This window comes from Maniola hyperantus, chromosome 13 (assembly GCF_902806685.2).
Source record: "Maniola hyperantus chromosome 13, iAphHyp1.2, whole genome shotgun sequence".
NCBI classification, from domain to species: Eukaryota; Metazoa; Arthropoda; class Insecta; order Lepidoptera; family Nymphalidae; genus Maniola; species Maniola hyperantus.
Window position 1 is genome coordinate 4,072,985 of NC_048548.1, and position 17,409 is coordinate 4,090,393.

Consider the following 17,409-nt stretch of genomic DNA (forward strand, 5'->3'; position numbering starts at 1 on the left):
TTGTAGAAGGATACGTTTTTGTCATTTTTCGGCTATTTATTCCTTCCTACTGGAAAATAATATTTCTACTGAACAAATTGATCCTATCTCAGCTTATCCTCGTATATTCAAAGCATGTTTCATCAAACAAACTATCTAGTTTTATTCCACAATTCGTGAATAAGCCCAGGAAATTCTGCAGCGGAAAAAATAGTCATTGTATTTAGTTCTATTTATCTAAGCGAAGTTTTCTGTGAAAATAGTAAAATTTCTTTTTCCGCACAAAGAGGTCAGAAATGTACAATAGCTTTTTAGCGAAAGGATTGGAAAAAGGTAACCTTTCTTTTTTCTTGCATAGCAAAGATAGCTATAGAATTGTGGTTTACTTTCAACTATGTAGTTTATGCTCGCTACTGTGTCCGCTTGGATTTAAGTTTTAAAAATCCCGTTGAAATCCATACTAATATTATAAATGCGAAAGTGTGTCTGTCTGTCTACTAGCCTTTCACGGCCCATCCGTTCAACCGATTTTGACAAAATTTGGTACAGAGATAGCTTGCATCCAGGGAAAGAATCCACTTTTTATCCCGGAAAATCAAAGAGCTCCCACGGGATTTTTAAAAACCTAAATCCACGCAGACGAAGTCGCGGGTATCATCTAGTCTTAAATATATAAAAGGAAAAAGGTGACTGACTAATTTATCAACGCACAGCTGAAACTACTGGCGCTAATCTTTTAGATGACTTTTATTAAACCTAAAATAGTTCTAGGTTCTAGCCTTGGGTCCAGAGCAAAGCCTACGCCGAGTTTGTTTGTTCAGAGAAGTTAGTTCACTAATCGTTTAAATAATATTTTCAACAGCCTTAAACGTGACTAACTCAGTAAATTAAACTTTGAGATGTTAAAGTCTAGCTGTTGTTTAAAACACTGTTCGAGTTTGGGATTTGAGCATACGAGCTTCTTTTGAGCCGAGTCTAGTAACTTGATGAGCCGCCTAGGTTCTCTCGGGTGGAATTTCTGAAAATCATTTTAGGGTTCCGTATCTCAAAAGGAACCCTTATAGGATCACTTCATTGTCTACCTGTCTGTCTGTATGTATGGATGTCTGCATGTCTGTCCGTCTGTCCGTTTGTCCGTGTGTCTGTCAAGAAAACCTATAGGGTGCTTCCCGTATACCGTAGAATCATGAAATTTGGTAAGTAGGTAGATAGACCTATACTAATTACTATGTAGTCCATGCGTACAAAGTCACGGGCATAAACTAGTGTTTGTTTACAAACTTATGCATGTTTACCAAGCTTCAGCATAGTAAGCATTATTTTATATCTAACTTGATAGCTTTAACTTCTGAGCAACAATGTTCAGTGAAAATTTCGTTAATTAAACCCACTACGTAGCGCCTTAGTTTAACATTTTGTAGTGAGTTCTATATCTACTAGAAAGTCCAACAGCGCTTTTAGCCACATATCAAAGACAAAGGACTTCATTATACGAGGTGGTATCGCAAAATAACTAGGTGGTACGGTAAGCAACTTGTTATGTAACACTAGGTACTAATTGACAGAGCGAAGTGAGGTCTCTGAGTCTATTTGACTGATGGCCTTCAGCCGAATATTGCATAAAAAAATATAAAAAGCTTTAATTCAGAGGGGCTCTAATACGAAAGGGGGGGGTGCTTTAAAGAGGAGATTGAATTTGGTGCTATATATCTAAAACGGCTACAAGTGGTGGTTCAAGGTTGTTCTTGCATATGTGCGTGGAAAAAAGGATCCTGACACAACGGACGGTCGTAGTGCACCAGACACCCAGGTGGTAGGGTGAAATTGTTTGCGGTGGCATGCGGTGCGGTTGTAGAAAAGGAGGGTGAAATGAGATCAAATAAGTCTTCAGAGCAGAGGCGATAAGTAGAAAAAAAATTGGACCGCTATGATTGGAGTAAAGGCGAACTAAAACAATGCATTATTTCTGAGAGTTCACATATTTTACTTAGAGTGCTAGCTAATAGCTATGTGTAAATAATGAATGTAAATTAAGTCATTAAAATAGTGGCTCTTGCCTCAGTAACTACCTAGAATTTCCGTGAATTGATGTTTATTTCCTTACTTAGAAAACCAGAAGCAGCCCGAGCATAACCAGTGTGACATATAAGTCGCGATGTATGTATATTATGTGCATGCATGTATGTGTGCGACAGAAACATTTATATGGTAGCGTTTTCAACCTTTTTTCAATAAAAACGATAGATAGATAAAAAATTTAGCTGTGCACAAAACGCTAATTACGATTTACTGAAGTAGGTACTAGGTAGGTATACGCTTACAAAGTCGTACCTAATTAAATATTTACTAAAACTAATTAAATTAATTCAGAACAAATATCTCAGCACGAATCTGCACGAATAGAGGAGCATTTTCAGGAGGAACTTTGCTTTTTCACAGACTTGTTCCCAACAATAACTTTTCATAGAAGTCATTGGTTCCCAACAGTGATTTTCATATTATATCTATGCTAAATAAAATAAACTATCATCTTTAACTACTTAATTAATTATAATTAAAAACTACATAAATATAATACCTAGGTACCCATTTTACTGATAAATATTGAATGTGATTACTCGCCCTTTAACTTATTATTAAATCATAATTACAAGATACAAACCACGCTGGTACCGTCTGCCACCTCACTAACTTGTTGGAACGTAATTTTCAAGCAAGTTAGATAAAATATTATATAGAATTAGATAAAAATAAATAAATAACTCCCTTCAGCGGTGTTCCCATTAGATTACAACATGGGGTTATTCAAGGGACGGACCAACAAATTTCTAAAAGGCCGGCAGCGCATTGGTGTTCCTCTGGTACTGCAAATGTTCATGTTCATCGCCAATTTTATTTAAAAAAAGTTTGCAAAAACCGCGAGAAAACGTCGTCGCACTGGTTGTTCTTGGACTGCTCCTGTATGTGTTAGCAAGTGTAAAATAAACTTAGAAACAGGTCAGAGACAAAGAGTCCACACATTCAACTTGAAGTGCTCGCAATAAATGTGAATTGTAAATTCAAACAAGCCGTTACACTTGTATGAGTACAACGACCAAAGCTGTGAACTGTCTGTCTATATGGTTTGAGCTAGGGATTGGCTACAAAATATGCTAAGAAATATTCAATTTTAGAGGATTTTACTTGTATAAGATGCCCTTAAATAAATAAATCGCGGATACATACTTATTTACTTATACTTATAATTATTTATGAATACATAAGTTTGTTGTGGGCTCTTCTCAGACCTGGGCGCGTTTGGAACCCTCGTAGCTTCAGTTTTAAGTTTACGTAAATATTATCACCACTATTATCTTCGCTTGTTCGCAATGACTTGTATACTACAGTCATTGCTTGTTCGCGTGGATTTAAGTTTTTAAAAATCATAATATAACAAAATGTTATATTCCTGTTAATAATTGTAAACTGCCCACTCGCTCTTTAACCCGACCTTACTTGCTATTTAAACAAAGTACTTGAAAGCCGCGCCATTCGATACTTCATAGTTCTGAATTATATTAGGTAATATGTTAACTTGGCTGTACGCTGTGCGCAACTTCACGCCTGCCTCTACGGAGGACTTGCGTGTCTCTACTCCTCCAAGTATAAGACAAAGCCGAAGAATTTAATTACAATGTAAATTACAAATCCAAACGAGCCATTAAACTAGACATAGGTACATATGTCCACAGCTACACTCTGAACGCAAGAAGTTGCGCTTCAACACAAGAGTGCGCTTCGAGGAGAGATAAAAGAGCGGAAAGAACAAGTGGTTCTTCCAGAAGCTTAGGTTCTAAGATAAATAAACTGAAACAATATAAGGGAAATGTCCCAATACTCGTCGGTTTCTCAATTTAGCTGACTTTGCAGCTTTGCCACGTTGCTGTTAGTGAATTTAGAACAAAACAAATTACATGACAAGAAAGCAAATATTATAATGTATTTATTAAATATAATTTTGGAATTAATAAGTTTCATTAATGTTATTAAATAATTAAAAAATACAAAAATGAGTGATTTGTACCAGTATCCGTCAGATTTGTCCTAATTATCGTCAATGCGTCCCATAACTCGTCAATTTTTAACAATAATTTAAACTCTATTACCGTAGACATAAGGTTTATTTTAATTTCATTTTCAAGTTGTGATTTTTTTTTACATCGCCATTCGAGCTGAGAAAATGTGTAAAATATAAATTTAACTAGTCGATTTAAATGAAAAACTATTGAATTCTGGGCTTTCAAGCCATGGCGGGAAATCCGCGCCGCGTCCTTGGCCGTTTACGTTGTCTATGATATATCATCATCATCAACCGATAGACGTCCACTGCTGGACATAAGTCTTTTGTAGGGACTTCCACACGCCACGGTCTTGCGCCACTTGAATCCAGCGGCTCTCTGCGACTCGTTTGATATCGTCCGTCCACGTAGTGGGGGGTCCACCTACGAGTATTAGGTAGCATTACCTACTATATTGTTCAAGTTGTTTTTAGATATTGTTCAAATAGAGATGATGACTACTAGTCAAATAGGCATCTTTTTAAAATTGTTTTTCTGTTGCTTGTTATATTTTAATATTTATATTTATGAACCCCAAATTTTCTCGCTCTCTCATTTGAAACTCCACTCAATTCGATAGCAAAAAATACCGAAAGGGCTTCAGGACCTGGATCACATCCACACGCTGCGGCAGGTTATACAGAAGACTGAAGAATATAATCGGCCACTTTGTTTAATGTTTTTATGAAAAAGCCTTAGATTCCTTGGAAACATAGGCTGTATTGAGATCGCCATAGAGGTGCCAAATCGACTACTGGCATATTCAAGTGCTGAAGTGCTTGTACGAAAACCGCCACGATGTCAGTCCGCATTGTGGACCAGGCAAGGAGTCGTAACCCCCCGAAGCCCTTTACCGCTGCTTTAGAAGACTGTTTTAAGTTTCAGGATTGGAACGGTCTTGGCATTAACACTAACGGCGAGTACATCACTCACCTTTGATTTGCCGATGACAATGTATAGTCGTTATTGCAGAGACTCTGGAAGACCTTAATGCAATGCTCAATGACAGCAGAGCTTCAGAACAGGTGGGCCTAGAAATGGACATGGGTAAAACAAAAATCATGACTAAGGCTCATGTCCTGCCCCACCCAGTAATCATTAAGAGCTCTGCACTCGACATTGTAGACGAGTAGGTATGTATACCTGTTGACATATGGTTCTGAGACATGATTGCTAACTATAAACTTCATAAAAAAGCTCAGAGTCTCTCCATCGCCCAGACCCAATTGCAAAGATCGTGCAATTGGGTCGAGATATCGACAAATAAAATTAATAAACTAATCGTGGAATGTAGCCGTTATCTACATAATAATATGTCGTTAAACCACGAAATAAGCTTGAAATCATTAAATCACTTGCTTTAACGATGAAAGTCGTGGTCAAAGGCCGGTCAGGCTTCACAGACTGTGGCGAAACCCGGGTTAACTCGCAACAAGGTGATTCTGTGTGTGTGGTGGGATTGGAAGGGCATTATTCATTATGAGCTGTTATCACCAGGCAGGACCATCGATTCTGAACTCTACTGCGAACAACTGATAAGATTAAAGCAAAAAGTTGAGAGAAAGCGGCTGGAATTAATCAACAGAAGGGGTGCGGTTTTTCATCATGATAACGCAGCTAGACCTCACACATCTTTAGCCACTCAGCAAAAGTTAAGAAAGTTTGGCTGGGAGGTATTAATGCATCCGCCGTATAGTCCTGACCTTGCACCTTCAGATTTCCAGCTGTTTCGGTCTCTTCAGAATTCTTTAGGCAGTGTCAGGTTACAAAGAGCAACCGCCGAGTTTCTTGCTGGTTCTTCTCGGTAGGAACGGCATTCCGAACCAGTGGTAAATTAAAACTACCTGACTATTCATAAGCACTTGTAAAAAGTTTACATGAATAAAAAACATTCTATTCTATTCTATTCTATTCAACATCACTAGAGGACTGCCAAAATCACTTGTCGCGGTATTTTGATCAGAAGTCCCAAAATTTCTATAGCAATGGGATCATGTCCCTACCTACAAGATGGCAAAAAGTTATCGAACAAAATGGTACCTACATACTTTAGTTAAATGTAAATAAACTATACAATTTATTTATTTTTGAATTTTCTTAAAAATGCGAAGAAACTTTTTCCCCAACCTAATATTAAGATTATTGTAAAGTTATGTTAAAAATACTGATGCCCATTAAAAATGAAATAATTTCGTTTCTTTATAACATATATCTGATTTTAATTTTTGTTGTTCAAGTACACGATATCATAGATTAATTATTGGTCTCGATGCACGATATAACTGAAGTTATACACACGTTTCAATCTCTAATATGTTACCGTGTTTGACATATAGCGTCGAATTCAATCGCCACTTTAAAACTCCCTATTTCATATGAGAGCCCCGCTGAAATAAAGCTTTTATATTTTTGTATGTATTTTTGTAATATTCAGCTAAAGGCCGTCAGTTTTCATATTATGTTTAAATTTGAAGTAATTGCGGTCAGTAATTCAGAAGTTATAAGGCTCAGACGGACAGACGGACAAGTGCCATTTCACTCAAGTAGACTAAGAGACCTCACTTCGCTCGGTCAAATATATACGGGAACAGATAAACATTACACAGCATGCTAAAATTATAAAACTTTAACTTCGTCGTAGTCAGGTTAAAAAATAAAAACATTGCATCTTCAATTTAAAGGTCAATTTAAGTACAGATTAACTGTCCAAAACATTCACTGTCTGTGTACCGCAACTGAAACTCTTATCACGTTGCAATAAGGTTTAAAATTGAACAGTGTCGGTATTACGTTCATTTTTCTAGTGTGTCCCAGTAACCGTCAAAATAGTATGAATTTTGACGAGTATTGGGTCAAGTAGGGATTTCAAAGTACCAATTGATGTCACATGCGTTAAATCATAAATAATAATAAAATAAACACAGATTTATAGATTATTTCGTTAGAAAATTAACTTGACTGTTGTATAAAATAATCAGATTTACCAGAGTGACCAATAGATGTTTCAAAATTTTCTTCGAATACTAGCATGTAGGACTACGATTGAGTGACTAAACCTGGCTAAAAACACAAATTTTGAAAATGCTAACTTTGAATGCATTTTTCTCCAACGCTATTATAGTTGGGATTAAATGTTGTTATACTAATTTATGGAAAATACTATCACAAATATGTTGCCATAAAAAGTTTTCATTTATTTTTTGCTAGAAATTAATAGCTGACCATTTTTTACAATCTGACGGGTATCGGTACACTGACGACTATACCAGCGTTTCCCTTACTCTTTATGTTTTTCAACGGAACGGCTCTAAATCAGCCGGGGTCACGTCCATTGACTATGATATGTAAATGTTAAAATACAAGTTACAATACAATACAATACAATACGCGGACGCTACTTCACGCTTGCCTCTACGGAGGACTTGCGTGTCTCTACTCCTCCAAGTATAAGACAAAGCCGAAGAATTTAATTACAATGTAAATTATAAATCCAAACAAGCATTCAAACTAGACATAGGTACATATGTCCACAGCTGCACTCTTTATGTTTTTCAACGGAACGGCTCTAAATCAGCCGGGGTCGCGTCCATTGACCATGTACGTTGTAGTCGTAAAAATGTTTTGATGGCATCAGCCGTACGTTCCTCGAACGTTAATGTCACGCCATCCCTTACTCTGTCAGGGTTTTTAGGGTTCCGTACCTCAAAAGGAAAAACGAAAACCTTATAGGATCACTTCGTTGTCTGTCTGTCTGTCTGTCGTGTCCATGTCGTGTCTGTCAAGAATAGGGGACTTCCCGTTCCTAGAATCGTGAAATTTGGCAGGTAGGTAGGTCTTATACACAGATTAGAGAAGATACTTCTCTAATCTGTGGTCTTATAGCAAAAAAAAAAAGTGTTCTTGAACCAATAAGTAATTAATATTTTCAACTTTCAAAGTAAGATTACTATACCAAGTTGGGTATCATAATAAAGTGCTTTTACCTGTACATACATTCTAAAACAGATATTTTTTTATTTGTATGTATAATATGATTTACCGTGCAAAATGTCTAAAAGATACGACTGTAGTACGGAACACTCGGTGCGCGGGTCTGACTCGCACTTGGGCGGTTTTTTTTCTTTGACGCACGTAAAACGATCTCCTTAGAGTGATTCCTGGGAACATAAATAATACGGTTCACCACGCTCGACTTCAAAAGGAACGCATTGTTCGCTTAGGCAAACACGTTTCTGTAGGGCTTATTCTTACAAATGTAAGACTTTCTTTGATCATCGTAAGTGTTATTGAGAAATACATTTTATTTATTACTTTGTCTTTTAAGTGAATGAAGTATAAATATAGCAGCTGGAAGATTCCTGCTACTTTGTCTACTTAGTTCCTCTAAAGCGCCTTTTCCTTACAAAACAGGACATAATATATAATATCTGTCCCGGCTTTACTCACGTGTTTAGTCGACGTTAGCCCGACTAGTTTCGAACCCATCCGGGGTCCTTTTTCAAGGGAGTCATTTCGCGCACGCGTCGCGATTGTCACAATGTGACAGATATTATATATAATGGAAATCACTCACGATAGTTTAAACGCTAAAACAGGACATACTTATTTCTCGGAGCACTGAAGGAAAATTCACTTAGTTTTTTTCTAAAAGGTCTTTTCAATTTTACGTTTTTTTGTACAGAAAAACGTAGAATGGAAAAAATAATGTAAAACTCTGTTAAGCTATGTAAGCTAAGCCTAGTGGTTAGGACTTTCGCCTCCTAATCGGAGGTCGGGCGTTCGATCCCGGGCACGCACCTCTAACTTTTCGGAGTTATGTGCGTTTTTAAGTATTAAAATATCACCTGCTCACGGTGAAGGAAAATATCGTGAGGAAACTTGCATGCCTGAGAGTTCTCCATAATGTCCTCAAAGGTGTGTGAAGTCTGCCAATCCGCGCTTGACCAGCGTGGTAGACTTTGGCCAAAACCCTTCTTACTCTGAGAGCAGACTCGTGCTCTGTAGTGAGCCGGCGATGTGTATTATCTATTTGAACTACATGGTCGTCCATATTACAAAGGTTAAGACGAACATTTTTATTAAATATACAGTTATAGTGGATGATTAATTAAATAACTCTTTGGATGGATTGTTTCGTCAATTATTACAGAATTTAGTAGTTTTGTTTTAATTGCGATATTAATTACTTTCTAAATCCATCTGTTATAATGAAAATAAGCGGTCAGGTGGTTTATTGTATAGTTGATTAGCGTATATACTCATAAATATAATATTGTAAAAGCGAAAGTGTGTTTGTTTGTTGGTTTATTGGTTTGTTAGTTTATTGGTTTGTTGGTTTGTCCTTCAATCACGTCGCAATGGCGCAATGGATCGAGGTTATTTTCTGCATGGATAAAGTTAAAGGCCTTGAGTGTGGTATTAGGCTACTTTTTATCTCGGGAAATTAAAGGGTTCCCACGGGATTTTTGACAACCTAAATCCACGCGTATGAAGTCGCGGACATCACCTAGTAGGGAAATAAATAAATAAATAAATAAAAATCTTTTTTATTCAAATAGACTTTTACAAGTACTTTCGAATAATCAGATGCATCTACCACTGGTTCGGAAATGCCTTTCCTACCGAGAAAAACCAGCAAGAAACTCGGCGGTTGCTCTTTAAATAATAAATAAATATTAATATACCTACCTAGCTCCTTTCTTAAACTTGTTCGTTAGCTTACCCCATCATCACTAATTCACTACCCACCTAGCCTCCTCTTAGAATAAAAAAAGAGACTTGTTCCTCTCCTCTCTCTTCTGTCACTCTCCAGGTCTTTAAATAAAATGCAAAAAAATAGAACCATCTTTGCTATGTTGCGGCGTGATTGAAGGACAAATCAACTAACAAACACATTTTCAGATTCAGGTAAAATATTACTAGGGTTTTATCATTTACAATTTTTATTAGGTATTAGGATTTTTTTCAAAAAGTCATAAGTACACACTAAAATTGGATCCATGACGTTACAGCCTCAGATTGTATTATGTGAAAAATTATTCTCTTTACGGCCGCTATATAATAAAATGGGAAGAAATAAAAATGACTTACCAATTTCTACGCTTTCCTGACTCCCTTTATTAATTTCACGGCTACATGAAAAAAATATCTTCAGGAGGACAAAGGACTTCGTTGCCGTCACTTTTCCAATTTCAAACTGAACTACTAATTTTAAAATTTAAACACGAATCTAGAGGAAGATCTCTATAACATCTCTCTCTATAAGAGAGAGTTTGCATCGACGAATCATTTGCACAAAAATATTATGTTGAAAATTGTGTAACTAGTGTTGAAGAATAGCTTGTTTGCCATTTCATCGAATCTTGGAATCTGTCAATTTACTCGATTTTCTGCAGTGCAAACGAATATTCAACAGAATATAGATTCATCCGAGTCATCTGTCGCCACATTACGACGACCTCTCAAACATTCACAACGTTTCAATGTTTTTTGGTGAAAACCAATGACTTCTACATACATAATACATGGAAATCATTGGTGCAAGCTCACAGTTATCAACTATCTGACTTGCTGCAGCGTCGCATGTTTGAGCTTACATATTATTCATTAGTGTAGCCTAGCTGACTCTCTCCGGCTTAGCTCAAGAGAGTTTTATGAAAATCCTTTCTTAGTGGGCCGAGGTCGTAGCATAGACCACTGTTGTAGATGAATCAAACATGCAAAAATTCTTTTGTAGGTTCATAATATCGACTCTAACGATAAACTTTTTAGCAACGTTGTTGTTTGTCAACAAAATTATACATATTTTTAATAGACACTAATAATAATAAAAATTAATTACAGCGTTGCTAAGTATCTTATCGATAAACTAGCTGATGCCTGCGACTTCGTTCGCGTTAATTTAGGTTTTTAAAAATCCCGTAGGAACTCTTTGATTTTCCGGGATAAAAGTAGTAGATAAAAGTCTTTATTAACTTTACACATGCAAAAAATAACGTCAATCCGTACTGTTGCGACGTGATTGAAGGACAAACCAACAGACCAATAAACCAACAAGCAAACACACTTTCGCATTTATAATAAGGTCACTGATTACAGGTACCTATGCCGTTAGTCGGGGGCATAATCTAGTCAAGCCAAATATAAAATTTTGCTCCGACTGGGTTGTGGGCGGGCTAAACCTAAATAATGACCGAAAACAGAGGCTCCTTTTTTGAGTTCGCCTAAGTAATAAATATTTACGAGCAATATATGGGTGCTAAAATTCAATTAATGATTGTTGGAAATTGAAATAGCTCCATAAAGCCTAAAGAGTCTGGCTGGAGCAGTAATTTCATTCTTTTGTTTCTTTTATAAAAACAAATGTTCTTATATTAATGACTTTCCCTTTTTCGTGAGAAACTTTTAAGATCTCCAATGTTTTAGTAATTTATAGGTACCTACTAATGCTATAAAAAAAGCTGTGATAGCCTAGTTATTAGGACGTCCGCGTTCTAATCGGAGGTCGGGGGTTCGATCCCGGCCACGTACCTTTAACCAATCCGCACATGGCTAAGCGTGGTAGACTATAGCCAAAACCCTTCTGACTCTGAGAGGAGGCCTGTGCTCTGTAGTGAGCCGGCGATGGGTTGCTCATGGTGACGATGTGGTACTAATGGCTTGAAAAGGTATAATGTTGATAGCCGCCTAAGCACAACACACTTTTGCCCACTATTCGTTCGGGTTTGAAGCAACTAATAATGTACTTATTTTGCTTGATGAAGGAAAACATTTTGGTAATAGGTACACTGTTTCCAAAAAAAAATTGTTACACCATATTACACTACATTGGCCATTAGAATGACATTTCGGCTTCGTAGAGCGTTGTCTCTGTCACTCATACATATATGACGTTTTGTCGGTCTCAACGACAGAGAAGCTGTGATAGCCTAGTGGTTTGGACGTCCGCCTTCTAATCGAGGTCGGGGGTTCGATCCCGGGCACGCACCTCTAACTTTTCAAAAAAAAAGAAAAAAAGAGACAATGCTCTACAAATCTGCTATCTCCTTCGAAAGGTCGATATACATTACTTTCTGCCGCGTACTGTACGTGTATTTTTACAATAATTGAATAATAACTACATACACAATTCAAAAATTATAAATCACGAAATTTCCAGGCCAGGAATCGAACCCGGGACCTCCTATTCAAAAGACCACTCACCACTACCTTAGGGAGATCGTCGAACTACCTAATGCCAATGGAGGGGATGATAGATCAATTTTATATCAAGTCTGAAGTTGTAAAAGAATTTAGACAATAAAAATAACAGAAAGACAATATAAAAAATGCAAATTACTTCAGTCACTTCTTCGCAAGTTTCGAATACTTCCAGCTTTCAAAAATTTATACCCCAAACGTGACAAAGATAAATGGTGTGCTAAGTATAGGTATCTATACCTCGTTCGTGTTTAATTATTTCGTGAAGCATCCCCTTAAGTAGGATGCATGTTAACCGCACCGAAACAGATGCTCCTTGTTTGGTACAAGTGGGCAATACCACTGGTACTTAAAAAGATTCCTATTTTAAGAGCCCCTTAAACTAGTTGAATACGGTTTGAAGCGTACTATTTTGGTTAAAATAAAACAGAGTAAGATCCCAAGACCGCCAGACATTACATATTTTCTGAGAAACAAAATGTCTGGGGATTAATGTGTACACTGTACAATCTACTTTTGACGTAGGTACACATAATATCTGCTACCTTGTGCTGGTGGCTAATATATAATCGTAACTTGAATCTGAATTAAAAAAAAAACACTGCTAATGGTATTTATTATCTACGTCAAAAAATTTCCCACTTTTCTTAAAGTCTGAAACTGTAAAGCTTGAAAAATTTATTTCGGTAAGTCTTGTTATCTTAGTGATATTATAAATACAAAAGTGTTTGTTCGTTCGTTTATTGAGTTTTCCTTCATTCGTGACGCAACGGAGCATTAGACCGACGTGATTTTTTTACACGGATACATAAAATAAAAATAAAAATATCGGATTTTTAGAAACATAAATCCAGACAATGATGTCGCGGCCATCATCTTGATTCTAGTTCATTATAATTTTAGATTTGAATGCAAAATCCATTAAAATATAATTAAGTTTTAGTAATAAAGTTTTTGTATAATGGTTAATAAGCTATTATTTAGGAAGCACTTTGAAAGCACTTTAATTTGTTTTAAAACGAGCTCACGTTTAAATTTTTTGTATAAAATTTTATTCTGCCTTATATTTTATATCATTTTATTATATTTTTATAATCCATAAATATTTGGATATCACAATCCATACTAATAATCATATACATGCAAAAGTGTGTATGTCTGTCAGCTAGCCGTTTAAGGCCCATCTATTTAACCAATTTTGTCGAATACATGTTAATACAGAGATAGCTTACATCCCGAGGAAGGACGTAGGCTGCTTTTGGTCCCGGAAAATCAAAGGGATTTAAAAAAACTTAAATCCACTAGACTAGACCAAGCTGTACATTGGTTAGTAGGTATTCAAATGACAGCCAAACTAAAAGTATGTTTGGAAAACACTACGAATAAAAATCGCTTTGCCCTGTGACTTGGACCACATGTCAAAAGCGTGGTCGATCATTCGCCACGTGCGCCCTATTACGCCTCTCTTCGGGTATGAAATACGAGTACTCTATAAATAGATGACATACCCTTAATGACCCGTTGTCTTAAATGACTTCGCCCGAGGGCTTGGAACAGTTGGCTGTTGTAAATATTTTTATCCCACAACTTTTATTATCAACAGACGTTCAGTTGTGTGTGGCCACGATAACATTTTATGGGATTACGATACTAACATACGAAAGCTATACAGTACGCGGCCGAAACTAATGTACATTGACCTTTAGAAGGAGACAGCAGATTTGTAGAGCGTTGTCCCTGTCGTTGAGACCGACAAAACGTCATATAGGTATGAGTGACAGAGACAACGCTCGGCTATACAAAGCCGAAAAGCCATTCTAAAATGCGGGACTAAAATGTAATTAATAATTTTCAACTTTATCAATTTTGTTTCGTGATCTTTTCAAAGTAAGATAGCAATAGTGTTAGGTACATATGAACAGGCTTTTCACGTATAATTTTTTCACATGCTACCTGTGAATTATTAGCTCATGATACATGATAGCGTGAACTTATCGAACCGTGCTCATAAATTTAAAATGATCAATCGCAGGTCGGCAGGTCTCGTCGGACCTATGAATCATGCACTTATCAAAACAGAATGAATTGATAGATTATTCCGTGACACTGAAAATATCGATTATACCTATAAGCCAGAAGGTACCTAAATAATAAAAATATATTTTATTTCTTCTATTCTAAATTTTTTTTCATAATATCGTGTAAATGATAAAATAACAGTAGAAAACTCTTGAAATGTAAACCTTATCTCGAACTGCACCACGCAGGTGTTGTTGCATCTCATTACTACGTCCGGTCATAGCTGTTAGGCAAATATGCCTTTACCTTTGAGGGTTTGCGGAAAGCCAATAGAAATTATGCAAATAGCGACATCGTAGCGCTAATCACGATTAACTGAATCAGATCACGTCCGGCCATACTGATTAACATGCGTACCTTCGTCGGTAATAGAATATTATAGTTTCAGGGCTTTTTGTTTTTCTTCTTTTTTATACAATTACCCTTTCCAACGATCCTACCCAATCCCCAACGAACTGCACTTAAGTGTAGCAAGTAACAATAAATTACAGTAAAACGAAAAAGGCAAAAAAAGCCATTCATAGTACCGACCAAGGAAGGAACACATAAAAAAAAATAAAAAAATACCCTTTGACTTTTCTGGGGCAGAGGTGTGCGTTGTGGTAAGCTTATAAGCGGGGCTCCTCCTTCATTCGATTCTTAATTTATAATTTCTTAATTAGCTTTGGTTTGGTCTGGTGGGAAGCTTCGGCCGTGGCTTGTTAGCATCCTACCGGCAAAGCCGTGCCGTGTCGCAAGCGATGCAGCGTTCCAACACGATGGACGTTAGTCCCAAACGCATGCTTCGTTTTCTATTATGGTTGAAAGTGTAACAAAAATCCTTCGAAGTTTATATTTCGTACCGCTAAGATTTGGAACACGCTTCCATTATTAGTTTTTAAGGTTTATTGTAGTGTGTGTAGTGATCAAATAAAAGTTTTCTTTCTTCTTCTTTCCTTCCAGCATCCAATTATAAAATGGGTACCTTCAAGTCAAGAGTGAATAGGCATCTTCTAGGCAAGCGCGCTCCATTTTAGGCTGCATCATCACTTGCCACCAGGTCTGATTGCAGCCGAGCGCTAGTCTATAAATATATACTATATATAAATATATATATTATATATATATTCTTTTGTTGCATCATAAAATTGTATGGCAGTTCTAATTTCTTTTAGGGCTAGAGACTTTATATTATACGTATTGAATTCGATGATTTTTGAGATGGTATATCCTTAAATAATTGTTTATATTAATATTAATTATGCTGATTAATTGACCATAATTGAATATGTACAAAATATTTAATAAAACTTAATTCATAAAATGCTCTTTACTAATAATTTGCATCATCATTCACCTAACAGATATTAAATTAATAAAAACCTAGCATTTCGACAGTGTTTATTTGCTCATTAATCAACTCCAAATTGGGCGATCCATCACATTTTACTTAGATCGATTGCCATCGGGGCTCTTTTTACACTTTTTCAATAGGCAATGACCACGGAATTGAGAATAGGTATAGAACTGGCAAAGAAGCAGAAGTGCTTTAATAAATAATTATTTCATTATAAATTGCTAAAATCGGCAACATGTCACCATATTGTAGTCCTTATACTCCATCACGCTGACCAAGTGCGGTTTGGTTGACTTCTTACATCTTCGAGAATAATATAAAGAACACTCAAATATGCAGGTTTTCTCAAAATGTTTTAGCAAGTGATATTTTAATTGCTTACACGCACTTAACTCCAAAGAATTAGAGGCGCGTGCCCGGGACTGAACCCTGGATAATATATATATAAGAGGCCTACGCCTATCCGTTATGCTATTACCGCTTTTACTAAAAACTAATCATTAATGAATTTCATGAATGTCAGTGAATGACAAACACTTATTCTTTTGAAAAATTTGTTCAAGTGATTTATTTACTGAGTTGCCCATATTATACATATTTTTGAATTCAGTTACATGGAGCTCAGTAGATTTGTTATCTTTATCAAAAGTGAAAAAACACGTATTTTTTTAATAATTTCATTGTCTTTTAAAATGAATACCATTAGTTTTATCATTCGCATATTTATTGTATGCTTTTGTCCTCAGAATTACTCCTTGGAACGCTCCGAACTCACCAGAAAGCGGCGTGCGACGAAGAGATGGTGACTCTTATATGTCCACGGGGCACAACAATTAGCATACAAGTAGCACAATATGGGACGTCGGCGTCACAAAGCTCATGTTCATCAGAGCTGACGGAGTACCAGCCAGTGGCGGTGGAAGTTGTCGGAGACACGTCGTGTACTTGGCCAAGTACTTTACAGGTAATCATAATAAGTACTGAGAGAACATATTACGTATCACACGTCACTGGCGGTAAGCGAAACCGTAGCCGAGTTGGTCAACGCATCGGGCGCGAACCCAGAAGATGCAGGTTCGATTCCTGCCTGCAGGTGATATTTAAAAATTATTTAATCATAATTAATATTACACTAGCTGCCCCGGCGAACTTCGTACCGCCTATCAGTCGATTATTTTTCAGGCAATTTTTTAAAAGAATTAGCGAAATCGGTTCAGCTGTTTTCGAGATTTGCGATCAGCAACACATTCAGCGATTCATTTTTATATATAGAAGAAGACTAGCTTATTCTCGCGACTTTTTCCGCGTGAACTACATAAATTACAAACCCCTATGTTACCCCCTTAGGGGTTCAATTTTTAAAAAACATTTCTTAGTGGATGTCTACGCCATAATAGCTATCTGCATGCTAAATTTCAGCTCGATCCGTTCTGTAGTTTGAGCTGTGCGTTGATAGATCAGTTAATCAGTCAGTCAGTTAGTCAGCTTTTCTTTTTATTTTTACTATATTTATACTAGATGGTGCGCGCAACCTCGTCTCGTGGGTTTAGGTTTTGTTAAAAATCCTGGGGACTCTTTGATTTTCCGGGGAAGAAATAGCCTGTGAATGGGCCGTAAAAAACTAGCAGACCAGCAGACAAATAGACAGACAAACAGACATCTTTCATCAAAGAAACCGCAATCAATCAATCAATCAGCCTGTTTGCTTCCACTGCTGTA

The 17,409-nt window shown here is 36.6% G+C and overlaps 1 protein-coding gene across 2 annotated transcripts in view; it reads left to right on the top strand.

Moving 5' to 3' along the window:
• Positions 1-17,409, top strand: part of LOC117987577 (uncharacterized) — an 80,339-nt gene that overhangs the window by 26,768 nt on the left and 36,162 nt on the right. For both annotated transcript variants that reach the window (XM_034974603.2, XM_069502691.1), the window contains exon 3: positions 16,437-16,654. In XM_034974603.2, coding sequence (XP_034830494.1) covers positions 16,437-16,654 — 218 coding nt within the window. The remainder of the gene's footprint in view (positions 1-16,436; positions 16,655-17,409) is intronic.